The 27332-nt window shown below is 44.5% G+C and overlaps 1 protein-coding gene across 21 annotated transcripts in view; it reads right to left on the reverse strand.

Moving 5' to 3' along the window:
- Positions 1-27332, reverse strand: part of HORMAD2 (HORMA domain containing 2) — a 236046-nt gene that overhangs the window by 100098 nt on the left and 108616 nt on the right. Inside the window, exon 13 of one of the 21 annotated variants that reach the window (XM_082203293.1) lies at positions 25225-26669. The exons of the other annotated variants lie outside the window; for them this stretch is intronic. Coding sequence (XP_082059419.1) covers positions 26562-26669 — 108 coding nt within the window. The 3' untranslated portion in view covers positions 25225-26561. Of the gene's footprint in view, positions 1-25224; positions 26670-27332 lie in introns of those variants that run through there. 21 annotated transcript variants of the gene reach the window in all.

A 27332-nucleotide genomic window follows, 5' to 3' on the forward strand; every position in this document is an offset into this window, starting at 1 on the left:
TGACTTGGGTAGAATCGTCTTCAAATGTGTTGGCAAGCAGGGAGAGCAGCAGAGCTGCACCAGTGCTGCCCCACCATCCACAACTTTCTGGATTACTGTAATGCACAGTGTGTGCGCCTTCCCTCGCAGCTGGCCCAGAGGCTACAGCTGGTGAAGAATGCTGCAACACATGTGGCAAGTGGTGCTCTGTGTTGGGCAGTGGCGTAGCGTGGGGGGTGCAGGGGGGCCGGCCGCACCGGGCGCAACATCTGGGGGTTAGGGTTAGGGGGCGCAAATCCACGGGTTAGGGGATGCAAGTTACTTGCCTTGCCCTGGGTGCTGACAACCCACGCTACGCCACTGGTGTTGGGCATATATCACACCAGTTCTAAGGGGATCTGCGCCAGCTGCCTATTAGGTGCTGAACCAGTTTTAAGGTCCTGCTAGAAAGCCCCGAGGATGCGGGTGGCGCTGTGGTCTAAACCACTAAGGCTCTTGGGCTTGCCGATCAGAAGGTTGGCGGTTCAAATCCCCGTGAAGGGGTGAGCTCCTGTTGCTCGGTCCCAGCTCCTGCCAACTTAGCAGTTTGAAAGCATGCCAGTGCAAGTAGATAAATAGGTACCACTGTGGTGGGAAGGTAAACGGCGTTTCCATGCGCTGCTCTGGTTTCGGTGTTCCATTGTGCCAGAAGCGGCTTAGTCGTGCTGGCCACATGACCTGGAAAAACTGTCTGCAGACGAATCCTGGCTCCCTTGGCCTGTAAAGTGAGATGAGTGTCGCAACCCCAGAGTCGTCTGCAACTGGACTTAACTGTCACGGGTCCTTTACCTTTACCTTTTAAAAAGCCCTGAACAACTGGACCAGGTTACAATAGAAATCATCTTCCACTTCACTGCCTGGTCAGGGTAATAAGATCGGCAAATGGAATCTGGCTGGCTTGCCACACCCTTGTGATCATTGGCTCGTGAGGGGCTTTATCACCAGTGGGACCAGTGTTGTGGAATGCTTTTCCATCTGAAATATGAGAGGCTCCATCAGTATTGGCATTCCTCTGGCTCTTGAAGGCGCACCTGTTTAGGCAAGCATTCCCCAGAAGCTGAACCACTTGATCTAATTGTTTTAATTGCTCTTTTTCTGTTTGAATGGTCCTTTTAAACAAGCCTGTTTTATTGTATGATTGATTTTTTAAAAACATTTTGATTAAATTGTTTTACTGCATGTTTTAGTTATAAGTGACTATTTTATCACTGATTTTATATAGTCGTACCTTGGTTTTTGAACAGCTTAGTTCTTGAACGTTTTGGCTCCCGAAAGCCCGCAAACCCGGAAGTGACTGTTCCGGTTTGTGAACTATCTTTGGAAGCTGAATGTCCGACAGGGTTTCCGTGGCTTCCGATTGGCTGCAGGAGCTTCCTGCAGCCAATAAGAAGCCGTGTTTTGGTTTTGGAAGTCGAACGGACTTCCGGAATGGATTCCGTTTGACTTCAAAGGTACGACTGTAATCTGTGAAGTGCTTACAAGCCATTTTGTCATGTTAGTGGTTTGCTTAATTATTTAACCACTTGTTTAGAGAGAGGGTTGTCTAAGTGTGTGTGGAAATAAGCCTACCATAAAAAGGTAAAGGGACCCCTGACCATTAGGTTCAGTCGTAACCGACTCTGGGGTTGCAGCACTCATCTTGCTTTATTGGCCGTGGGAGCCGGCGTACAGCTTCCAGATCATGTGGCCAGCATGACTAAGCCGCTTCTGGCGAACCAGAGCAGCACATAGAAACACTGTTTACCTTCCCGCCAGAGCAGTACCTATTTATCTACTTGCACTTTGACGTGCTTTCGAAGTGCTAGGTTGGCAGGAGCAGGGACCGAGCAACGGGAGCTCACCCCGTCGCAGGGATTCGAACCGCCAACCTTTTGACTGGCAAGTTCTAGGCTCTGTGGTTTAACCCACAGCACCACCCGCGTCCCTAAGCCTACCATACAGAGCCCCAAGGCTTGCAATGCTATTTATTTCTCAGATCAGTCTTTACCAACGTTGCCCACACCAGTGTATTGAACTTCGGTTCCGATCACCTCCAGCCAGCACAGTGGCGTAGCGTGGGTTGTCAGCACCCGGGGCAAGGCAAGTAATTTGCGCCCCCTAACCCGTGGATTTTAGCACTGCGAGTGCGAGCGCCCCCCCCCAGATGTTGCGCCCGGTGCGGCCGGCCCCCCTGCACCCCCCACGCTATGCCACTGAGCCAGCACACCTTTGCTCCCATCAATCCTTGCAACCTATGGCCATTCCAGGTGGGGTTGATGAGAGTTGTACAGTAGTCCAAAACAACTGGAGGGTACCAGATTGGGAAAGGTTGCCATGGATGCCTGTCTCATGAAAGACCATATCCATAAAAAGATTGCTGAGAAACCAAACACTCTATGAAAAGACGCTATGAGGAAAAAATGGAAGCTGAGGTCTCTTGACAGATAACAGGGAGGTGATACAATCCGGCAATCAAGGCTAGCATCTAATCGGCCTTGATGCCTTTTATCGCTCACACTTTGCCTCTCTCAAGTTTCCGCTGAGGCTTTCTTGGAATCGTAAGGACAAATAGTCTCTGAACTGAAGTGCCACATCATAGATGGAGAGATGAAGGTGGTGGTGATGGGTTGACAGAGGGCGCACAGTGCCATTGCTGTCAGAGAAATATTTACTGGGTATGATGGAGTCTCAACACAAAAGTGGGGTCCATGTAGGGCAGTAATGGGGGAACCAGTGGCCCTCCAGCTGTTGCTGGGCTCCAGCTCCCATTAGTCCCTGCCAGAAAACCCAACAAAACTGCTGGGAGTCCATCAACATCTTCTTTATTCTTATTGGTTTATGAGTTTATATCCTGCCTTCCTCTAAGGTTGGGATTCAAGTTGGCTTCCGACATCTAAGAACTTCACTATAAAACACAAAAGTTAAATACTGTACTAGTTAAAACGTTAGTTACATTAGTACACATTTAGAACCAGCAGTGAAAATCTATTTTGAGTGTTTCTGCCTGACTGGAAATCATAGAATTGTAGTGTTGGATGGGACAAGGACCAGTCTGGATAGTTAGCCTTGGTGAAGACTTGACGTTTTTATCCCCTGAAAAGTTTTGGATTGAGTTTCCACTGAAATGAGGCTGCATTTTAATGTTTCAATGTTGTATTTTAATCTTGTTTTTTAAGCAGTATTTCAATCAATTGTTTTTATATTTGGTGTTAGCCGCCCTTGGCTGGGGAGGGCAGGGTATAAATTTATTTAATTATTATTATTATTATTATTATTATTATTATTATTATTATTATTATTATTCCTGCAGTGTGGGAATCTTTTGCCCAACGTAGGGCTCAGACCCATGACCCTGAGATTAAGAGTCTCATACTTTACCAACTGAGCGAAATGCGTTTTTTCTTTCTTTCCATGTGTCCTTGCACTGTGATAAGGCCTCTTGGTTGCCTGGATAGAGAATCGAGAGGGGGAAACTAGCTTCCTGTATAAAGGTGAAATTTACATCTGTTGCTCCACCCACTTTTGCCTCTGGCCCCACCCATCACTGAAATGTGGTCCCTGGAGAAAATTGCCCCAAAGAGAATTCAGCCCCACAATCTGAGAAAGGTGGCAAGTCCTATTCCTGCAGTGTTCCCTGTTGTGCTCCAAAGTCCCGGTAATAAAAACTCTTCAGCACTGTGGGGCAGGGGGCATTTTGTGTACAGGCGCCCATCACGTACAAACCCTACTTCCTGGAAAGCAAAATCAAACTGGGAAGCCACAACAGAGGCCCCTTCTTGACTCTTGCGTCTCTCAGCCTCCAGTCAGACAGCAACCACAGCCCCGATGACCTGGCAAAAACAAAACCAAGAAAGCATTTCCTTCCAACGTTTTCTTTTCTTTTCTTTTTTAATTGCCTTTCTTTTCATCTTTCCTTTTCTCTTTCTTTGTGCCACAAAGGGAAATTGCAGAACATATTGGCAGCCATAAACATGTCAATGCAACAACACAGACAGACATCTCCACGTGTTCTGAGAACAAAAAATTCCTGTCGGAAATGACTGCAAGAGAAGGGATTTGGGTGAGATATAGAGAAGGAGGAGGAGGAACTGGCTTGGCGCCAGTCCCAAAAGAGAAACAAGACCTTGGGCGGTTCCGCAGTGAGACTCTCTAGAAGAGCAAGCCGCTAGAGGTTAAAGGATACAGTCATGGGAAGACAGGCAAGGTCTTTGGGCTGAACAAGGCGGGTGAAACAACTCTTCAGGGAAATGGGGAGAGGGAGAGAACCTCTTTGGCCAATTCAAATGGAAATTTTTCAGGGGAAGACAATAAAGCTGTCTTGGAGACAGGGGGGTGGGTTCTGAGGGCTGGAACAATCAGATGTAAGTGAAGATTTAGACACTTTACCCCTTATATCAGAGCTGACCCAATCATTAGGCATGGGGAGGACGCTGCTTCAAGTGGCAGAAGCCTCCTAGGTAGCAGTGTGGTGCAGTGGTTAAGAGCGGTAGACTCATAATCTGGTGAACCGGGTTTGCTTCCCCACTCCTCCACATGCAGATGCTGGGTGACCTTGGGCCAGTCACACTTCTCTGAAGTTTCTCAGACTCACTCACCTCACAGAGTGTTTATTGTGGGGGAGGAAGGGAAAGGAGATTGTTAGCCACTTTGAGACTCCTTAAAGAGGAATATCAAATTCAAACTACTCTTCTTCTTTACACCCCCAGGTGCCCCACCTGTCCTGCCACCACCTCTAGGGGCAGAGAAGCACCTCTGCAAACAGTGCCCGTTTCCACTAAATCACATCCATTTCAGGTGAGATCTCACCCAAAATCAGCACGGCCTTGATCAAAAAATCAGTGCCAGTGGTGATGCTGCTTCTTTGCCAGCGGTGGGTGCAAAAAGGTGCACAGTTGTGGTACAGCAGGTGGCGGCGCCAGGAGCAGGTAAGTGGTGGCAGGAGTAGTAGTAGCAGTGGCAGGGCAAAGTAGCCCTTCGAGATTTGCCTTAAGTGGTGAAATGGGACGAGCCACCATTGCCCCACATTGAAAGAGGGTTGTAGGGTTCCCACCCAAAAGAAGGGGTGTTTTGATTTAGAAAAAAAAGTTAAAGGGGGATGGGGACATGATAGAGGTATATAAAATTATGGTTACCAATAGCTGTGTTCCACCTCCAGTTTCAGAAGCAATGCACTTCTGAATACCAGTTGGTGGAATGGGAGAGTTGCTGTTACACCCAGCTTCTGTTTGCGGGCTTCCCACAAACATCTGGTTGGCAGACTGGATACTGGATTACATGGGCCTTTGGCCCAGTAGAGCTTCTCCTATGTTCATAACCACACTACAAGTACCGTATTTTTTGCACCATAACACTCACTTTTTTCCTCCTAGAAAGTAAGGGGAAATGTCTGTGCGTGTTATGGAGGAAATGCCTACAGGTGGCATGCCTACAGATTTTCCTCCTCTAAAAACTACGTGTGTGTTATGGTTGGGTGCGTGTTATAGAGCGAAAAATACGGTATAATGTGGTTTAACAGTTATCTTCCCGGGGGATATTGGGAACTGTACTTGTCAGGCGTCAGAGGATCCAACCCCCACAGCAGGTTGCCAGGAAAGGATAAGACAAGGAAATGTCCTTACCAACTGCTTTTTATTCAGTACTCACAGAGAGAGGCTTGGGAATGCAGCCTCTTGGAGTCATGGCATTGCCTCGAGTGAGTCTCCACCCCTTCCCTTTCTCCCACTTCCTCATGCATCATCGCTACAGGTGCTGAAAATTGCCCTCTGCCTTTGAGCTCTTTGCTCTCCTACTTTCAATGCCCACCAGGTTCTGGGAGAGGGGGGGTCTGGAATGCTTTCTAAAGACACTTTGTCCATCCTCTCTCCCCCCTCTGGTGCTTCTTCTCCCCCCTCTCCCATTATCTACCTCTGAGCTGGTGAGGCAGTCTCCGCCATTCCTCCTCTGCCCAGTTCCTTCCTGACAGTACTTCTGTAAGGACAGATAGGAGCCTCATAACAGATTTCTGAGACACATATTTTTTGTAAACTAAAAATCTTTAATAAAAATATACTATAAAATAAAATAACAGATTTCTGAGAGCCAAACTAGACAATTTATAGGAGACATGGAATTGGGCCTCCTAACATAGCACACAGACGTGGTATCTGCTGCGACATATACAGAACAAAGGATGCTTCTTAAAAACTGATAAAAACTAATTTGATTCCTCAAGTAATGTTGCAATCCTGACTCTCAGGTAAGTTGAGAGTGAGCCCAATGAATTCAATGGGACTTACTTCTGAGTCATAAAAAAAAAAAAATCACTGTTGTTGGCTAATGCTCATGCGATTGGGGTGGAAAGGAGGGAGCCCAACAGTAGGTGGCGCCAGAGCCAATAGCGGGCAGAGCCAACTAATTCTAGTTTGGTCCCCATCCTCCTTCCAGTTGAGTTCTATAAGGGCAACACTGAGTCTAAGGAGGAGGAAGCTGATGGGCAGGGACCCCCCCCCACACCTCTACTGTTTGTAAGTTAGAAGGCAAGCAGGTGAAAGGCAAACTGAAATTGTGGTCCTGATGAATCAGCCCTCCAGTCTTTAACTGCAAGAGAGTTCTATCTACACAAGATTTGTTTTCTGCTGTTGCTCTGAGTGAATGCAGGCATCATAGAATTTACAGGAGGGGGGAGGGAGGGAGGGAAGAGGCCAAACAAACTGGTATACAGTGAAACCTCTACTTACAACCATAATCCGTTCCGGAGGTCTGGTCATAACTAGAAACGTACATAAGTAGAGGCGCACTTTCCCATAGAAAGTAATGGAAACGTGAATCTGTTCTAGATGATGAAAAACACCCCCTAAAACAGCAATTTAACACGGATTTTACTGTCTAACGAGACCATAGATCCATAAAATGAAGGCAGTAACCAATGTACTGTACTATAAAAGAATTAAGACATTATTGTACATGGGGGGTAAATTAACATTTATTTATTTATCTTACGTGCACTGTGGGTGGGTGGGCTTACCTGGCTACAAGCTGGGGGTGGGGCAAGGGTCAGTAAAGAGTGGATTCACTTTGGCCAGGGTCACTTTTTCTTCTTGCCAGGCCAGGTTCTTCTCTGGACTTCCTCAGGTTAGTTCCTTGGCGGGGTTTGGGGCTGCAATGCACCCTGCTGTGCCTCTTGCAGGTGGCACCTCTTCCACAGCTTCGGGGGGGGGATGGGGGCCCTCTCCCCAGCAGCAGAGGCCCCAGCCTCTGTTCATATCTAGAGGAAAGTTCATAAGTCAAAGCACCTACTGAAGGTCGTAACTGGAATCGTATGTAAGTAGAGCCATACGTAAGTTGAGGTTCCACTGTACAATCAATACAGATTTCCAGTGCAGATGCTGTCTTGCAACATCTTCCAGAAGATGACATCAACTGAACATCGTGATGAACTGGACTAGAGCCTGCAAGACTGCGGTTCAAATTCCCACCCGGCTATGAAGCTCACTGGGTGACCTTGGGAGCCAATGACAGCCTCCCAGCCTAACCCACCTCACAGGGGTGTTGTGGGGATTAAATGAGAAAGTGGAGAACCTTCAGCTCCTTGGAGGAAAAGGTGGGGTATAAATGATAAAATACACAATACACAGTCGAGTGATATCGTGACGTGGTACCCAGGAGCCAGTTCCCAACTTTTCCTGCGAAACAGTGGACGGAAATGCCATAAACTCTTTCCATACATCCTTAACAGCAACATCAAGGAAGTGGGTAATTAATCTCAATTACTCCCACATAGAGGATTTAGCTCCAGGTGCTACCACACCTCAGTTCCATTTAATCTCTATTGCTGATGGCTGGCAGGGCAAAAAGCCATCTTTCTACTTCCTGTGATCCTCATAAATCCTATCCTTTGCCACCCAGCCTGGGTGTGGAGAGGAATCTTGCTGCAGGGCATCTAGTGAAGACAGGGTGGGATTTAACTTTTCTGGGCCAAGGTGCTTTGCCACTTTCGCTCTTCTCTTGCGCTGCAAGCATAAGAAGAGCCTGCTGGATCAGGCCAATGGCCCCAGCATCCTGTTCTCACAGTGGCCACTCAGAAAGCAGCAAGTGGGACCCAAATGCAATAGCCCTCTCCCCTCCTTTGGTTTCCAGCAGCCAGTATTCAGAAGCATTAGCACAGCCATCATGTCTAGTAGCCATCAATAGCCTTCACAAATTTGTCTAATCCTAAAGTTCCACTCGACAAACCTAGACTGCATCTTAAAAAGCAGAGACATCACCTTGCCAACAAAGGTCCGTATAGTTAAAGCCATGGTTTTCCCAGTAGTGATGTACAGAAGTGAGAGCTGGACCATAAAGAAGGCTGATCGGCGAAGAATTGATGCTTTTGAATTCTGGTGGTGGAGGAGACTCTTGAGAGTCCCATGGACTGCAAGAAGATCAAACCTATCCATTCTGAAGGAAATCGGCCCTGAGTGCTCACTGGAAGGACAGATCATGAAGCTGAGGCTCCAATACTTTGGCCACCTCATGAGAAAGAAGACTCCCTGGAAAAGACCCTGATGTTGGGAAAGATGGAGGACACAAGGACAAGGGGACGACAGAGGATGAGATGGCTGGACAGTGTTCTCGAAGCTACCAGCATGAATTTGACTAAACTGTAGGAGGCAGTGGAAGACAGAAGTGCCTGGCGTGCTCTGGTCCATGGGGTCATGAAGAGTCGGACACGACTAAACAACAACAACAAAGTTCCACTCCTGTGCACAGGCAGCAGCAAACAACTCAGCAGCTCCCACCTTTCAAAGTCTTATTCTTTTTACTCTTCTTATTCTTTTTAACTACCCTCCAAAATTAATTTGGACACTTATATCCAAATCAAGGAGGTTAAGAGAAACACTGTGTACTGTTATAGCAAGCTCAGACAGCAGCAGTTACCTTGTAATCCCCGAAGAGGAAAACGAAAGTTGAATGTATCCGCTCCCTTTGTGACTCAATCAGGGTGTCGAGCCTTCCCCCGCTGGGAGGTCCGCTTCCAAAAAGCAAGAGTCTAATCCACTGTCAAATCTATCTCATGCAGGGTCTCAAATTCTCCCCTCTTCCCCCTGCAGAAAGAGGGGCTGAAGTTCCACTCCTGCTGAAGTGAGTTCCATAGTTAACGATGTACTGCAGGCTCCCTCAACCTCGGCCCTCCAGATGTTTTTGGCCTACAACTCCCATGAACCCTAGCTAGCAGGACCAGTGGTCAGGGATGATGGGAATTGTAGTCTCAAAACATCTGGAGGGCCGAGGTTGAAGAAGCCTGATGTACTGCATGAAGAGGCACTTTCTTTTACCTGAGCCTCCCAACTTCCTGCTTAATCTGATGCTCACGAGTTCTAGCGTCATGAGAGATGGAGCAAAACTTTCCCCTTTCCCCATGCCTTGCATCGTTTCGTAAAATTCTTTCATATCACCTCTCGCTAGCCTTTTCTCTGAACTAGACATCAAAGTTAATAAACCTGGGTTAGTCATGCCAGTGCATTTTTTTCCAATGAGTCTGCTCTGAGCTTAGACTAGCATTGTGTACAGACCTAGACCATGAAAATACAAAATACAACCTAAAACAGCTTTATGAAACGGTGGCCAGTCAGATGCCCATGCGCAACCCACCAGCAGGACCTCAATGCAACAGCGCACCTTGGTTTCCAAACATTTTGGAAGTCGAACGGACTTCCGGAATGGATTCTGTTCGACTTCCGAGATACAACTGTACAAAGAAGACAAACAAAAAACAATAAGAGAAAGAAATGGTGGCACACCAATATAAATCAAGGCATCCATATTTAATAAGTTGATATGGTCGGTGAATATTGAGCTTCTAAGTCCAAAGCATAGGAAATAAAATCTCACCAGAGGACATAAAAGGCTTCTATATTGTCCATCCCCTGAAAACACACGGTTTACGTGTCATTTCCCCCCACAATAGCTGAAATGCATGAATTCTTTATACCATATAGCCAAATGCAGATTTATCAAGATTTTCCATTGCTGGGCTATTGAAATCCTACCTGCAGCCAGCAACACCTATATCGAAAGCTCTTTAGAGCAATAAGCCTCCATACCTTTTAGACCATGGGTAGGCAAACTAAGGCCCGGGGTCTGGATCCGGCCCAATCGCCTTCTAAATCCGGCCTGCGGACAGTCGAGGAATCAGCGTGGTTTTACATGAGTAGAATGTGTCCTTTTATTTAAACTGCATCTCTGGGTTATCTGTGGGGCATAGGAATTCGTCCATGTCCCCCCCCAAAAAAAATATATAGTCTGGCCCCCCACAAGGTCTGAGGGACAGTGGACTAGTCCCCTGCTGAAAAAGTTTGCTGACCCCTGTTTTTGACCATAGGTCAAACCCTGTACATTCCACTGGGGCAATGGATGGTCTCACAGCAACAAACAAAAATATGGTGATATCTCTTGTCTTAATCTTTTTTTAATATGATGGAGGGAGGTGCTGGTGTCAGCTGTTGTGGTCCTAATGGGCCCTCAACACTTCTGCAGCTGTGCATTGTGTTGACGCCAGCAGGGGTGGATTTTGGTCATATGACGCCCTGATCAAGGACAAAATCCACACATACACCCCAATATTGCTTATTTTCATGCCCTCCTCCCTCTCACACTTCCTTGGCTCAGGCCACCCCCCAGCTTGGCACCCTGTGAGGGGGAACCACCCACACCGCCCTAAATCCGGCGTTGACAGCGGGCCTGCCTACACACCCAATGCTTGTACGCACGCCTACATGCATTGAACTTTTCCCATCTTATCCCAAGGCCAGTTTCAAGCCCAGGCAACCTTTCCTGCGGTTTTTGCTCTGCAAAAGAGAAGTGGCAGCGTAAGTAGACCATGATGTCACTGCTTTCCCTGCGGCTGCATATTTTGGACTGAGAAGACTGCTGCTTCCAATCAAGAGGTTGCATTGATCCTTGCTCCAGCTATACCCCCTTGAGCATCATCAGCAAAATAGTTGGCACTGGCTTTGAATTCTTAGACGTCCTGAGGGCCCAAGGAAGCGGAATTCAAATGGCTCTCTTCCAGGGCTTGTGGGGGGGGGAGTTGTTTTGAGCTCATCCCATGCAGAGGTCAACCTGATGCAGGATAGGGAGCCATCTTTACAGGGCAGGTCTTGGGTACTATTAAGGATGCAAAAGACAAAGAGGTTCAGCTCAAGGGTCACGATCCGATGAGATCTCCTCCTTCACAAGTCCAAGTAAAATGAGCAGGGACTTGGGGAGGGCCCTGGATTGTCCCTGGCTATTTTCGGTTTCATAGGAAGCTATTTAATACCATGTCAGACTATGGATGGATGAATCTTTCCAAGTTACCGTAATTACGGTACTCTCTTTCTCTCTCTCTCTGTCATCTTTCTGTCTCTCTCTCACTCTCATTTTAAATTAAGCTCTTCACATTTCCATGCCAGCGTGCAATTTTCCTTTTAAAAAGAAAAAGGAAAAAAGAAGAAGTCATCATGAAAATTAATCTGCATTTCAGTGCAGATGTTCTCCTAATGGTATGCATTTCTGTGCACATTACTTGGCCAGAGAACTGCGTTGCAAAATCCAGAGAAGTGCAAATTTCAAAGGACGATTGTGCTTCAGTCTGCATATTGTTTCAGAAAGTGCGAATTAGGTAGGTTCCTTTTTAAAATGTGAACTGAATTGAATCCCGTTCCTGTCTCCAGGTCAGGCAACCTGTTTAATGAGTATCGATCCTGATTTGCTTTCACAGACCTCGTGGGGTTGTTTATGCAATGCCAGTTCTTCATTGAATATTTGTCCTTATTTGAGGAGAGTTCAGTTAGAATCCTGAGTTGTTCCTGTGGTGTGTTTAGACATCTTATTAATTGTTTGTCCACCCCACACTTCCCACTCCATTTTCCTGTCACTTTCCAAACCACATAAAGGGCCTGTTTCTGTTTAAAAGCCCATTTGCTGTTGCACTAGGGCAGCAGAGCCCTTTCTCAGACTTTCACTGTGCAAACCTGATGTTCCAGGATGTCCCTGAATCCCTTCTGCAAAATACTGACAGCCTGGGAGGAGGTTTTCGCCTGGCCACTTTTCAGGGTGCCAGGAGGCAGGGAAGTGTCTCTCCTATCACTTTCTACCCAAGCATTTCGAACTACAGTCATACCTTGGGTTACAGACACTTCAGGTTGCGTTGTTTTTTTTTTGGGTTATGGACCCACTGAAACCCTGAAGTACCGGAACGGGTTACTTCCAGGTTTTGGGGGTTGCGCATGCGGAGAAGCACCAAATCGCAACCCATGCGTGCGCAGATGCGCCGCTGCAGGTTGCGAACGCTGAGGGTTGCGAACATGCTTCTCGCACTGATCACGTTCGCAACCTGAGCGTCCACTGTACAGGTAACAGAGACTGGAGACAGGGCCTTTCTCCAGGCATAAGTTGCACAACCCTTTCTATTCAAGCAAGAAACATGATCAGAGTTCAAGGATACAATCTATCCAGACCCTCCCCCCCCCCAAATAATTAAGCACTTCAAGAAGGGTGCCCAGAAGGACCAATGAGGGGGTGCAGTGGCTGCAGAGAACGGGTGTGGTTCAGAAGGGTGTATGGCCTGGGAGAGTCTTGAGGGCGAGGGAAGGAGGCCGGGGGGGGGGGCTTCACTCAGCCCCCAGGCCTGACCTTCCCCATCCCTAGAGAATCCCTGGACTGCCTGCCAGTCAGTGTAGAAAATACTGAGCTGACGTTGGTGCAAGTACTCTTTGGTGAGAGAACGCCAGCAGAGATTGAAAGTCACAAAATATGCAGAAAAGTAATGTGTGGTGAAATAAAAAAATTAAGGTTATATATATATATATATATATATGCAGGTTTTGGTGTCTTCGGGTGTCTTCCCGTGTAAGAGTAGGGGTGTCTGGGCGACGTTTCGACGAGGTCTCACTCGTCATCTTCAGGCTGGTGCTTTCGGCTTCTTGTTACTGGAAGAAGCCGAAAGCACCAGCCTGAAGATGACGAGTGAGACCTCGTCGAAACGTCGCCCAGACACCCCTACTCTTACACGGGAAGACACCCGAAGACACCAAAACCTGCATTCCTGTACCCGTGAAAATCTACGAAAGCATATATATATATATATATATATATATATAGAGAGAGAGAGAGAGAGAGAGAGAGAGAGAGAGAGAGAGAGAGAGTGTTCATAGCTGCATATATAAACCACATGTCTGAAACCCCACAGAAAAAGTCCTGAAACCATTTTGTCCCTCCCAAATTGACCTCAAATAATTTCTCTGCAAAGTCGAAGGAAAATGGAAAAGCCTCCCATTGTCTTTTCCTTCACAAATCCTATCTTAAGGGTATGTCTGTGTATGAATAGGATGAGACTGTGACCTGGCTCAGGAACTATTTGTCATTACAAAAAACTGGCCAGGCTCCCCAGGGTATCCAGTCAAGTAACCATTAACAGATAACCTGCCAGACAGGAGATAAACAATGCACTCAGATTTCTGTTGTAGACTGTGCCTTCTGTGATGTAGGTATGATGTATCTGGGGGGGTGGTCTTGAGCTCCACCCCTTTCTGTGATGTATGTATGATATAAGGAGGGGTGGTCTTTAGCTCCAGGGCAGGGAATTTACAATGTCTATATAAGGGCAGGCACACATTTATTTGGGGTCCTCCTCCCTTCCTGCGTGTGAGGGGAGCACCCTGTTGTAACAGTTTCAATAAAGATCAGGCTTACTAGCTGCTTTGCTTCTCAATATTCTCTGGTTGGCCTCTGTTATTTTCTCCGACCGATGGAGAACCTACGAAGGACTCTATAAGGGCTCTTGTGTCCCCTATAAGGGAATAAGATTTTTGTTTATTACAGTGGGTATATAGGCTGTTAGACCTTTAAAATATGCCCTTCCAAGTTCCTTCTGAAGTTTCCATCTTCCCCCAGTATAGGAAGAGACCTTGTACACAAGAGCCCAGCAGAGGAGAGGGGCGGTCTGCCCTTGGGTCACACCCTCTTCCTCCCTCCTTGATGGTTGGTGACAGCACACTCCCCCTCCCTCTCTGGATCAGCCCAGAGAGAGGATGTCCCTTCAGTGTGGTGTTGTGGTTAAGAGCGGTAGACTCGTAATCTGGTGAACCGGGTTCGCTTCCCTGCTCCTCCACATGCAGCTGCTGGGTGACCTTGGGCTAGTCACACTTCTCTGAAGTCTCTCAGCCCCACTCACCTCACAGAGTGTTTGTTGTGGGGGAGGAAGGGAAAGGAGAATGTTAGCCGCTTTGAGACTCCTTCGAGTAGTGATAAAGCGGGATATCAAATCCAAACTCTTCTTCTTCACCAGCCATAAGAAGAATGGGGCTCCGTTCCCCCCCCCAGCCCCAAAGTCCCGGCTCAGGTGCCCACTTCACTCCCTTCGGCTCTGGCCTCAATGAGGGGGCTTCTTGTGGGCAGGGGCATAGCTAGCTGCTCTGGCACCCAGAGCGGTAGGGGCGGGGTGATCCACCCAGGGGGGCAGCGCAACGAGCTGCCCAAGGAGTCAGTCTAGCGGACGCAAGCCCCACGCTGCTGTTTGGGGCAGCATGGGGGCCCGAGCCACCACATCACTCCCAGGAGAGACGTGTAGCTCAGGCACGCTGCAGGCCAGGCCCCGCGGTAAGTGCCACTCTCCGCAGTGTTCCATTTTGTCACCCCCTCAAGGATGACACCCAGGGCGGACTGCACCCCCCTTCCTACGCCCCTGCTTGTGGGGGTGCCTGGTTGTGCCCCCTCAAGAAGTAAATAATGAGGCCAGATACAGGATAAAGGAAGTCTTTCATTTTGTTGTTTGTATTGCTGTATGTTATATATATATATATTTTAATATAATTTTTATTAAATTTTCCACTTTAACAATCCAATCAAATCACATTAAGTAATCCAAATTATACAAATACATATCATATAGTCCAAATATTCTGCCAAATTATAAATTTTTGTTGAGGCTTCCCATGCTTCAAGTTCAGTGGGGCTCTAATCATCTTATGTTTCTACTGCCTTGAGTTTCCAATAGTTCCTTCCTTAAATCTTCCTGTTGTTATCCTTGCTGTATGTTATAAGGGACGCGGGTGGCGCTGTGGGTTAAACCACAGAGCCTAGGGCTTGCCGATCAGAAGGTCGGAGGTTCGAATCCTCACGACGGGGTGAGCTCCCGTTGTTTGGTCCCTGTTCCTGCCAACCTAGCACTTCGAAAGCATGTCAAAGTGTAAGTAGATAAATAGGTACCACTCCGGTGGGAAGGTAAACGGCGTTTCCGTGCGCTGCTCTGGTTCGCCAGTAAAGCGAGATAAGCGCCGCAACCCCAGAGTTGGCCACGACTGGACCTAATGGTCAGGGGTCCCTTTATCTTTACCTTTATTGCTATATGTTATGCTCACTGTATTTTGTGTTCCTGTTTAATGAGGGTGGATTTGTGTATTGGGGGGTGGTTGTGTTATGTTGTAAATAAAATTCCAATAAAAATTAAAAGGGAAAAGAAAAAAAGAAATGTACCTGGGACCCCCCCCAAACGCTATACCACTGCAGTAAAGGATACTGTCTCATCACCAGTGTTGAAGTAAGATTCAATTTCCGGTGCATTTGGATTCTGTGGGTTATATCCTCTGTCTGCTAGCACAACGAAGGAACAGTTGGACTAGTGAAAGCTCATTGGGCAACAGATGATGTAACCTATTTTGCAACAGTTACCAGCAATTTAGTTACGTGTTCTCTTGCGCAACTACTATCAACTGACATGAAAGTAGAAGTTTTGCCAGCAGAGCAAGCATGTCACTAAGTGACCTTAACTTAACACTACATTGGATACATCCCTAAATTACAGAGATGTGCGTGGATCTTTTCCTTCACAACGGGCAGCAAAATGACTTGGGCAGCTCTGCTGGTGAGTGAGGAATGTGTAGGTATCTCTCTGCTAATGAAACACAGCTTTATCTCTCTCCCACCTTCTGAAGGGCCCTTTGTCATGACCCAAACGGAAAAAACTTTGTTCTTCTTCTTCTTCTTCCAGGAACTGAGGCCCATGCTTGTATAATTCACTCTTACTCAGCAGATCTCCAAGTACTTCCTGATGTCTTTAAATATTTTTTAGAGAGGCAGCAGCAAAAGCAGGAATTGCGGCTCTTGAGCCAGACGACTCTTGTAGAGTTGGAAAGGGTTCCTTTCTTTTTTGGACAGCGATAGCAGGCCGCTGATGCACTGGTTAGAAACACAGGAGAAATATGGTTCTGCTTGCATTTTAATATGAACTACTTGATCTACACCTCCCTAAATGGTCCGCAAAAGCAAAATGCAACTATATCACACTTCTCTGAATTTTGTGATGAAGTTCTCCAACCCAATAATAATGTACAAAAAGATATATTGGGAGAAAGTGTGCATAAACATGCATATATTAGGGAAAATAACATACTGAAATAATTATATTGTTGCAAACTGCTTGCAAAATTGTATACATTAGGCAAAATTACTACTACTACTACTACTACTACTACTAATAATAATTTATTTTTTGTACCCCACCCATCTGGCTCGGTTTCCCCAGCCACTCTGGGCGGCTTCCAACAAAGACCAAAAATACACTAAAATGTCACACATTAAAAACTTCCTTGAACAGGGCTGCCTTCAGATGTCTTCTGAATGTCAGGTAGTTGTTTATCTCTTTGACATCTGATGTGAGGGCGTTCCACAGGGCGGTCGCCACTACCGAGAAGGCCCTCTGCCTGGTTCCCTGTAGCTTTGCTTCTCGTAATGAGGGAACCGTCAGAAGGCCCTCGGCACTGGATCTCAGCATCAGGGCAGAACGATGGGGTGGAGAAGCTCCTTCAGGTATATATATACATATATATACATATATGTGTGTGTGTGTGTGTGTGTGTGTATTATAGGCTTCCCAGAGGGATCTGGTTGTGATAACATCATGTTGGACTAGATGGGCCTTTGGCCTGATCCAGCAGGGCTTTTCTTGGGTTTTCATGTTCTTTTATTAATAGAAATTCACACAAAAATGCTGGGTGGAGGTCAATTCGCCTATAATTTTAAAAATTAAATGTTTTAATCTTTTTAATAATCTGTGTTTTATTCGGTGTTAAAGTGCTTTTATAAATTTACCCACCAAAATATAGAAAATCAATTGCAACTCAAGAAACCTTTAATATATTAAATGTATAGTTGAATTAGAGGCTTGGAAATGGCAGCAGCAAAAAGTCAACCAGGAGGCTTTGTATTTTATTTTTTAAAAAGCAAGCACTACAGTATTCTTTAATTTTGCAATATTTTAATTTAAAAAGAAAAGAAAAAGGCATAGCCCAAACTATCTGAGCACTAATTAATAGACGGATCAAAAAGAAAACAAGATTAATAGTAAGTAGGGAAAGGAAATTTGGGAAATGTCAAAGGAATGAAAAGCTTGTAAAAAAAACCAAAACTCCTGTGTTATATCAGAACAGAATTTCCTGCTGTTGAAAAACTCGAGGCATCGGATTCAGGAGTCGAATTTCTTTGATGTAATCAGCCAGTGAGCAATACACTGCTCTTTTTATGAAGCATCATCTAGTCTTGCGTCTAGCTTGATGCCAGTTAAAGAAAAAAAAGAAGCAGCAGCAGCATAAACAAACACAATGGTTTGGTGAAGTTTTCTGTTGGGCTCAAGGAAATCAAGCAGGAAATTGAATTCCTAGAGGTGAACTTCAAAGGATCCCTTGTCACCAGATCTATCCCATGCCGTACTGTTATAGGTTTGTGGACTGTTCCAGCTTTACAAAGCTTCAAAAGGTCTAGTTTGGAAGCCTTTGACTCACCAGGACGCTGTCTGACTGCTGCTGAATGTGTCTTTTGTCCAGCCCTTGGGAGCATGCCAAGGCAAAAATAGTTTTGCGAACTCTGCTGCACACGCTCTGCGGCACCCATTAAAAAATCATCTGTTGTTCACTTCACTAGACTTATGGCACATACCACATAGTCAAGAGCTGGGAAATCTGGAGATTTGCCCTCGGTGTGATCTCTCTCAGACAAAAAACCCGCTGAGTCATGAAGTCATGACGCTCAAGAGTTGGTAGAATGGGATTAGTAACACGAACGCATACGTGGGAATTCAGTTCATGCTTGGAGACATTACTTAAGGAGGCATTACTTACTTAACAGGGAGACGGCACTCGCTTCATCATTCATTTTGCAAATCTGACACTACTGAATTTGGTCTGAGTCAGGATTCAGGTGGCTTTTCCACCACAGGGGGTACTTGCAGACGGGTGCTTATTATGGAATGGGTGCTCCTTATTCACTCCCCAGCATCCATATAGTGTTGTTGGCATCAAAATCCCATCCCATATCTTCTCGCCTCCATTAATCCCGATTTACTATTTACAGGGGAAATCCTACATTAAAAAAAAAAAAACTGTTGCCAATGATTCATTGAATCAATGAGTCTTTTGAATATTAACTTCCCATCTGCAAACATCCAGAAACTGATAGTACCTCTTGAAATGCTGTGCTAACTGATCGCCAATGACTGCTCTTGAGGAGTAGGTCATTCTGATTTTATCTTGCATATATTTTAGCTTTACTCAAGAATATGACACACTTTCAGTTGCTCCTTGTAATTCATTCAGTTTTTGACTCATGCTTTCCAAATTCTTCTTCCTTCATTGTGCTAATCTATAGACAGTGGTACCTTGGGTTACATACACTTCAGGTTACATACGCTTCAGGTTACAGACTCCACTAACCCAGAAATAGTACCTTGGGTTAAGAACTTTGCTTCAGGATGAGAACAGAAATCGTGCTCCGGTGGCACGGTGGCAGCAGGAAGCCCCATTAGCTAAAGTGGTGCTTCAGGTTAAGAACAGTTTCAGGTTAAGTACAGACCTCCAGAAGGAATTAAGTACTTAACCCGAGGTACCACTGTATATACATAATCCGGTCAATTTAGGCACCCCTCTGTTTAACTAGCTATCTGTTGAGAGATTGATCAGAGTCCATAGAACTTTATGGTCTCTAAGGTGCCATAGAACTCTATTTGTGTCTTTTGTTGTTATTATTATTAATTGAATTTATGTATCACCCTTTACCCGGAGGTCTCAGGTCACAGAACAGATGGACAAACACTGTTACTGCTTCAGTATGTAGGTCTGGACTTTATTTCATTCGGGTCAAAGACCCAGTTTAGTACACACACCCCGCCATGTGCATTTGTGTACAGACAAACAGAGGCTGGAACCTCAATGGTGCCCCTCTAGAGGCTTCACCAGGGGCAAAAAAAACCTGACTAGCCCCCCGTAGCTACGGCACTGGCTTGGGTCTTCTTATTTTTTTTCTTTCTTTACTTTGAAGATGACAGAAAATGGAAGATTGTCCCTTGCAGTTGACAATTCCATTGTCTTCCTGGTGAGAATTATGAGATCAGTGGGGCAGGAAAACAAATACCTTCATTTTTAAAAATTTTGCATAGTAATTAGTGACCAATGTGCTGAGTTCTCGTTTCTGCTGTGCTCAAGAATTGTTGTTTTTAAAGCAATTTCCGATCAGTGGGGTAAACCATGCTGAGACCTGCAGTTACAGAAACATCTGAAAAAAAGAGAACATTCTGTGTTGCATGGGTAATATGGGGGTGCGGTTGCTTATGTTGTGTAACTGTAAAGGCTGTTGAAAGATGATCAGTAAGAAACCCAGCTTTTTAACTAGACCATCCTCCTGCGCTTTTAACAGCAGCTTGGTGTGCGGACATTAGATATAATAACACTTGCATCTCTATGCCATGAGAGGTTTTCACTGCTGATTTCTGCATATCGAAGACAGTTAAAAGGCAAATGACTGGGTCATGCTATTTTCTGCTCAGCTGGTCAGAAATGGCTCTGTAACTGGACATACTTCTTAAAATGTGAAAAAGCACAGAGGTTTAACTGGCACGCAGGAGGGAATGAGGACCTTGGGCTTAAAAAGCCTTGCCCCCACCACTAAGGGGCCGTTATAAGCCAATGTAGAAAAAGAAAAGCTTAATCTAATGGGTGGTATTTTAGTGATGTATGGAAGTGAGAGCTGGACCATAAAGGCTTAGCGCCGAAGAATTGATGCTTTTGAATTATGGTGCTGGAGGAGACTCTTGTGAGTCCCATGGACTGCAAGAAGATCAAACCTATCCATTCTGAAGGAAATCAGCTCTGAGTGCTCACTGGAAGGACAGATCCTGAAGCTGAGGCTCCAATACTTTGGCCACCTCGTGAGAAGAGAAGACTCCCTGGAAAAGACCAGGATGCTGGGAAAGATGGAGGGCACAAGGAGAAGGAGATGACAGAGGATGAGATGGTTGGACAGTGTTCTCAAAGCTACCAGCATGAGTTTGACCAAACCGCGGGAGGCAGTGGAAAACAGGAGTGCCTGGCATGCTCTGGTCCACGGGGGCACGAAAAGTCGGACATGACTAAACAACAACAAAATGGGTGGTATTTAACCAAATTTTACTCAAAAGTTGCTCCACTGAAATAACATGACAAAATTAGACCCATTAATTTCATTAGGTCTAATTTAAATAAAACTTGGCTGGCTATAGAATTGTAGAATCCTAGAACTGTAAAGTTGGAAGGGACCCCGAGGGTCATCTAGGCTAACCCCCTGCAATGCAGGAATCTCAAATAAAGCATCCCTGACAGATGGCCATCCAACCTCTGCTTAAAAACCTTCAAGGAAGGAGAGCCCACCACCGCCTGAGGGAGGTGAACAGCTCTTACAGTCAAAAACTTATTCCTGATGTTTAATCATAATCTCCTTTCTTGTTTCTTGAGTCCCTTGGTTCAGGTCCTAGCCTCCAGAGCAGGAGAAAACAAGCTTGCTCCATCTTCAGTGTGACAGCCCTTTAGATATTTGAAAATGAATATCATATCTCCTCTCAGTCTCTTCTTTTCCAGGCCAAACATACCAACTCCCTCAAATGTTCCTCATAAGGCTCAGCTTCCAGGCCTTTTATCATTTTGGTAGCCCTCCTCTGCACAGCTTGTCAATATATTTCTTAAATTACGGCACCCAAAACTCAACTCCAGGTGTGGTCTGACCAAAGCAGAATAGTGGTATTATTACTTCCCTATACTTCTGTTGATGCAGCCTAGAATAGCATTAGGTTTTATGCTGCTGCATCTCACTATTCAGTCATGTTGACTACCACCCAATATATTTCTTAATGCTGCAGTCCTTGAGACATTTACTAGATGAACTGAAGTCAAGCGGTATTTTTCTCAGTAAAAACTTAGGATTGAATGAATGTGTTAAATTGTTTTAATAAAATAATAAAACTTGTTTTCAAAATTAGTGCCCAAAGCCTTCTTATTAATCAGCTACAATACTGGAATGTAGAAATGTACAGTGGTACCTCGGGTTAAGAACTTAATTTGTTCTGGAGGTCCGTTCTTAACCTGAAACTGTTCTTAACCTGAGGTACCACTTTAGCTAATGGGGCCTCCAGCTGCCGCCGCACCGCCGGAGCATGATTTCTGTTCTCATCCTGAAGCAAAGTTCTTACCCTGAGGTACTATTTCTGGGTTAGCGGAGTCTGTAACCTGAAGCATCTGTAACCCGAGATACCACTGTATCGGCTATTTGGGTAGAATACTGCCTTCCTATTTTCACTTAAATCTCCACATGGAAAATAGTTGTTTGTTTGTTTGAAGCAAAAAATAAAAAATTATGGGAAGAGGACTCTTAGCAACCATGAGGAACCTCACAACACTTACAACTATGGAGTTATTAGGAATGTTTCCTTAATTTCCCTTTCAAAAAAATTCTTGTGGCCTCTTTTAAGGGTAAAGGTGCACAGTCATAAAGCACACCTATTTTCTGAAGACAATGAGATCATGGAAGACCTAGAAAAAATGAGCTGTCAAGTAGTGAATCACAGGCTTTCCCAAGGATGCCTGTTTTGATTGGGGTGGTGGGAACCAGGTGGGTGAAGTCATGGTAGGCCGGTCACATGCACCACCAAGGGAGTACAAAATAGGGCACACAGAGAGGGAGCAGAGAGGAGACAAGGAGTCTTAAAAAAACCCTAAAACTTTGTGTGTGCAACATCTAATCTTGCCCCTTTCTCAAATTTACTTCTTTGTAAATCTACCATAAAATAAAATAAGGATGAATGGCTTTTCTCAGGACAGTGGAGGCTGTGTGTGCTGTGTCCTGTTGGTGTGATGGTGTTGGCAATTGCCCTTCTTCTGATAGGAAATGCTATTGTGGGAGGACAAAAAGGTGGGGAAATCAAGGAGGGTCAGTTGTGTGGGGGAGTGAGAAATGTCCCTATTTTCACCAGAGGAATGTTGGAAGGTATGTGAGACCCTGCCAAATTAATACGTGAGCAAAGTAGGGAATTTTGGCAAATGCCACTGATCAAGTATGGGATGAAAGAGTTCTTCCCTTTTTGCTTAAAAACCCTTTTACACAATGTGAAAAGCACGGGGGCCTTGCCTTCCTTACCAGAAGCAATAACAAAGTTTCATTTTTGCTTGTTGGCCCATTTTACATATCAGGAGGAAGCAGCGGTCTAACCAAAAGCAAAAGCTGTTGACCGCAGTGAGCAACATGTAACTCACTCAAAAGACTTCAGGGACAGAAGATAACAGTCATAGTTGCCTCCTGCCGCCCTGCTATCAAAACTTGAAATAGGTTTGAAGTTTAAGGAAGTGGCTTGCAGATGTTTTAACCTCTTTTGGTGTTTTTCCCGGCAAAGCCCCATCAAGGTGCTGCTTCTGCTTGAATCTATGCTACCTGGTTGCTTAGGGAAATTTGAAATATTTGTGAAGGAAGGTGTGAGGTTTCTGTGAAGTATTGCAGGAAAGGCATGTGTTCATAGGGGGAAGGTGACCGCAAAAGAGTTCCCCTTATTCACCAGTTTCCTGAAAAACCCTGCAGAAGTCATTAACTTGCATCACACAAAATCTTTCGAAGAGGTCATGCTTATTGCCCACTGAAATTTTCATGCTGGTGGCAGATCAAAAGGATGTTACGACTTTCTGGATTAGTCACACTTTTACCAACATGTGTGTTATACAGCTTCTTGTATTTTGTCCAAAGGGGAATAAACATGCCTCCCTATAATATGTAAATGTGTTAGTTGGTTGGTTGTTAAGGAGCTTTTAAAAAACAACCAAAGGTAAGCAACTTTGACCTCATCTTATCTGAGAATTATTTTATAAGCTTCTGCCAATTTATGTACTGTATGTGTGTTTATAGCTAGGGATGGGTGGCTACTGTAGAGTTGTGGAAGAGCAACCAAAATGATAAAGATAGAACAACTCCCCTCTGAGGAAAGGTTGCAGCGTTTGGGATTGAATGTTGGAATATAAAAGGACTTTTCAATGCAGTGCTTAGTTAAACTACAGAACTTGCTCTCCCAGGAAGCAGTGATGGCCACCAACTTGGATGGTTTTAAAATAAGATTAGAGGAATTCATGGAACATAAGCCTATCAGTGGCTGTTAACCATGATGGCTATGCTCTGCCTCCACAGGCGGAGGCAGTATGCTTCTGAATACCAGTTGCTGGAAACCATAGGAGGGGAGAGTGCTCTCATGCTCAGGTCCTGCTTGCAGGCTTTCCACAGGCATCATGTGAAGAAATACAGTTAATGCCAATTAACTGACTCTGCATTTGTGTGTAATGAGAGTGAGTGGAACATCACCATTCATCAGTGTATAAGCCTCTATCATGTCCCTCCTTCAGTGTCGAATGACAGAGGGCTTTTGGGGATGTTAAACCTTTTCCCTTCAGTAGTTTTGCCACTTAAAGTACTGACAAGATAAAAGTACTCTGTGCCATGTTTAGTTTGGCCCAACATTTGGAGGGAAACCATAGCTCAGTGGTAGAGTACATGCTTTGCATGCAGAAGATTCCTGGTTCAGTCCCTGGCATCTCCGCAGAGGACTAGAAAAAGACTATTGTGGAATGCCACTTTGCGTCTGCTGCTAGTACTCTACAGAGTTCGTATTTCATGAATTCATTAGCTGCTGGGGGTGGATGGATTATATTTTGTGCCCCACAAAGGGGCCTCCTACAGCCTCCTACAAATTCCCCAAACCACCCACACATTCCAGCTTCCATTGTGAGCTTTTCTGGACTGCCAGATTACACAACCTGAAGTGTGGCCATATGAAAAGCTACATAAAAACACTGCTTGTTTCTGGAACCAACGAGGCAGATGATTTTGGGGAATAACAAATCAGTTGTGACGCCACCCTCAGAGCATGTGCATAATTAGCCTCACTCTACACTTCACTTGAGTTATAAAGGAGAGATCTTCTTGCAATATGATTACTTCCAGGAAACATACTTTGTCTGCATCTGGTATGTGTTACAGATTTCATAAGGGCTGGTCCTCATATTTACCTTCTACTGTACCATGTGGCTTGATTCCCTTGCTTCAGTCACCCTGTAGGATCCTCAGTGTGGCATGTCTTAAGGTGCCTCCAGACAGTAAGCTCCTAGTGCTAGTCAATCATTGCTCTTCTGCTGTAAGGAAATGCAACTGAGGTCTCACCCACACTTCTAGGCACAAGTCTGAGAGGATTTTCTTTTGTCCTGCTGCTTTCCCGGGAAAACCTGCGGTTTACCACTGAATTAGAACAAAGTCAATCCACAAAAACTTGATTGATGTTTGCTCTGATTCAGTGGTATACGGCTGGTTTTCCCAGGGAAAGAAGCAGAACAAAAACAAACAAACAAACAAACCTAGAAGTCATGGACCAAACAAAAGTGTAGATGAACCCTGACTTCCCATATTTCAGGGATATAGTGGCTTTTTTGTGGTTTATTCATCCTGCTGTTTTTCATCCACAGGATGGATAGTATGTAGGACAGGCACAATTCACGTGAACAGCCATTTCCCCCACTTTTAAAATCTAGCCTTTTCATCAATGATTTAATTTGCATTAAAGCACATGTTTATTCAAGTACAATTGTGCTATTACTTTCAGAGCTAGTAAAAAATGTTTTGAAATGGAAAGTTCTCTCAAACTATGTAAAGGAATGCAAAATGACATGACACCAAACCCAAGTATTGTTTATGATAACACTGGCCAGAATCTTGTAAAGAACACACTGGAAGATGTTGAAAACCTAATTAAATGGGCCTTCTAAGGAAACTCTTGGAACAACCAAATACTGTAAAACTAACAGCTGTGCTTAAGGAGAAAAAGAGAGGAAGTTATTAATGGTTGGAGTTTGGTAGCTGAGAAGGAATTGGGGGACTTGGGACAAGAAATAAACAAGTTAGTTACATTTTGAAACTGCCAATTATTTATTTATTTATCTATTTACAATACATATATTCATTTTCTTTGTAAAATTAGTATAGAAACCATTTATATTTATATGCACGCACACGCACACAGTTTCATGCTGCGTTATATTTAGCATATATAGCTTAATATAGTTGGTGTATAAAGAATATTCAAAAAGGAAGGAATTAATATAAATGTTTTCAAATATTATGAAGAGTTTAAGGATGACTGGAAAAAAATAAGAAGTGCTAAAATTAATGGTGAAGAAAAATGAATTTTTTAAAATCAGTTTTATAATCACCCCTATAACTGTATTTCAGTTAAGCACTATTACATGCATATGTTCATTTTTAAAAGAAATATAGATGGAAGAGCATTCTAGCACCAAATAGAATACAAATTTAAATGGTGTAAAGTGGCAATAGATTCCCCGGCACATATCATAACTAGAACTGTTAAACAGACAGAAGTGCTAAAGTAGTCTATACTTGCAGGGATGGCATTGCTCTTCAATTCTTTTAAAAAGCATCAGATATTCTGCGGTCTGATGTAGATTCCCCATAAAATATGAACCAAGTGTAACAATTCCACACTATGTGCTTTGTGATGAAGCACTTTGGGGCAGTGTCACTTAATGGAGAGGAAATGGGGCTGTTGTCTGAAGAGCCCTGCCCTCTGGGGAAAGGTGTAGTATGTGACAATTTGGCCTGGGGTGAGCCAGGGAATGAGAGATGAGACTTTTTATGTGGACAGAAGGCAGATAAATACCTGAATATTTGTAAATTAACAGACTATGGAGCTTGAGTGCAAATCTACAGTACTCTCATCTACAAAGAATAAATAGAATCTTATGGTGACTGTTCCCAAAACCTTCAACTGCTTGGGGAAGTGGAAGTAGATAATGAAGCAACTACTGTATATCCTGCTAGTTTGAGTTACAACTTGCATTTTCAGACTGTGGCATCTTAAATGACAATTAATAACCAAGTGACAGATACAAGCTCTATAGAAATGACTGGAAAGGAAAGAATGGGGGATGTTTCTATCAGTGTGGCAAAAACAACTTCAAACACCCCCAAACTGTATAGAATCTATGTAGGTTCATTCTAGCTTAGCTATACAGCATCAAAGTAACTACACCCTATACATTTATATATGCAGGTCTATTCCACACAGGGTTTAAAACAGGAAACTAGATATAGCCTCTTCAAAATATAGATATGTTCTGTGCATGGAGAGTTCACTAAAGCAGGTAAAAGATTAGAAGACACAGTAAACAGGAAGGATGCCTACTAGCACATTATAGTCAAAGCAAAGCAGTCCATGGCAGTCATAGATGCTGAGCTGCAAGAATGGAGTTGACTGGCATGCTGACCTTCCTCTTCTTCTCTGGGCCACTTGCTTCCTCCTGGCTAAAAGCACTGCCCAGGCTCAATTTCTGCAAGAGTAATGGGAAAGAAGATTGGTTCTTCAGTATATCTTGTAATTCTAGGCACATCTGCCTCTCTAGAGTAGTGTATTTCAAACTGTGTATTATTCACTAAACTTTCCATCAACTTAAACTTTTCCCCATCAACTTGTCTGCTAAGGAATACTTGCAGGAAGATTGATGGAACTGTAACATATTGCAGAATATTCCAGAGCATGTTTTAGGGAATGAGTTCCCAAATTGTAATCCACGGACCATCAGCTAGCTTCATTCAGTTGGTCTGCAGCGTATCTGCATCAACTATTAATATTGATTTTAAAATGTATTTTCATTCCTCCTGTCATTTCTTATGGTGTTACAGACTGAATTCTATGCAGCGCAAATTGTAATACAATAAAATACAATATAAGAAATATAAGAAGCAAGAGAAATACAATTAAAAATCATACAGGACATTACAATTGCTGCAACAGGAGAGAGAAAAACCATTAAGCGGTCTGTCTAGCTAGGTCTTGGTTGAGACTGTGACCTGGAAGAACATACTCAGCATCCACCTGCAACTGTACATTGAAGGGGAAGATATCTAGTGGAAGCAAGAAGCAAGCCTGCTTCTCATGGAATCTTGTCAGACATTATGCATCTTTTCTTTGTGCTTGAGGAGAAATTCGATTC

Source organism: Podarcis vaucheri (assembly GCF_965113315.1).
Source record: "Podarcis vaucheri genome assembly, chromosome: 16".
Classification (NCBI taxonomy): Eukaryota; Metazoa; Chordata; class Lepidosauria; order Squamata; family Lacertidae; genus Podarcis; species Podarcis vaucheri.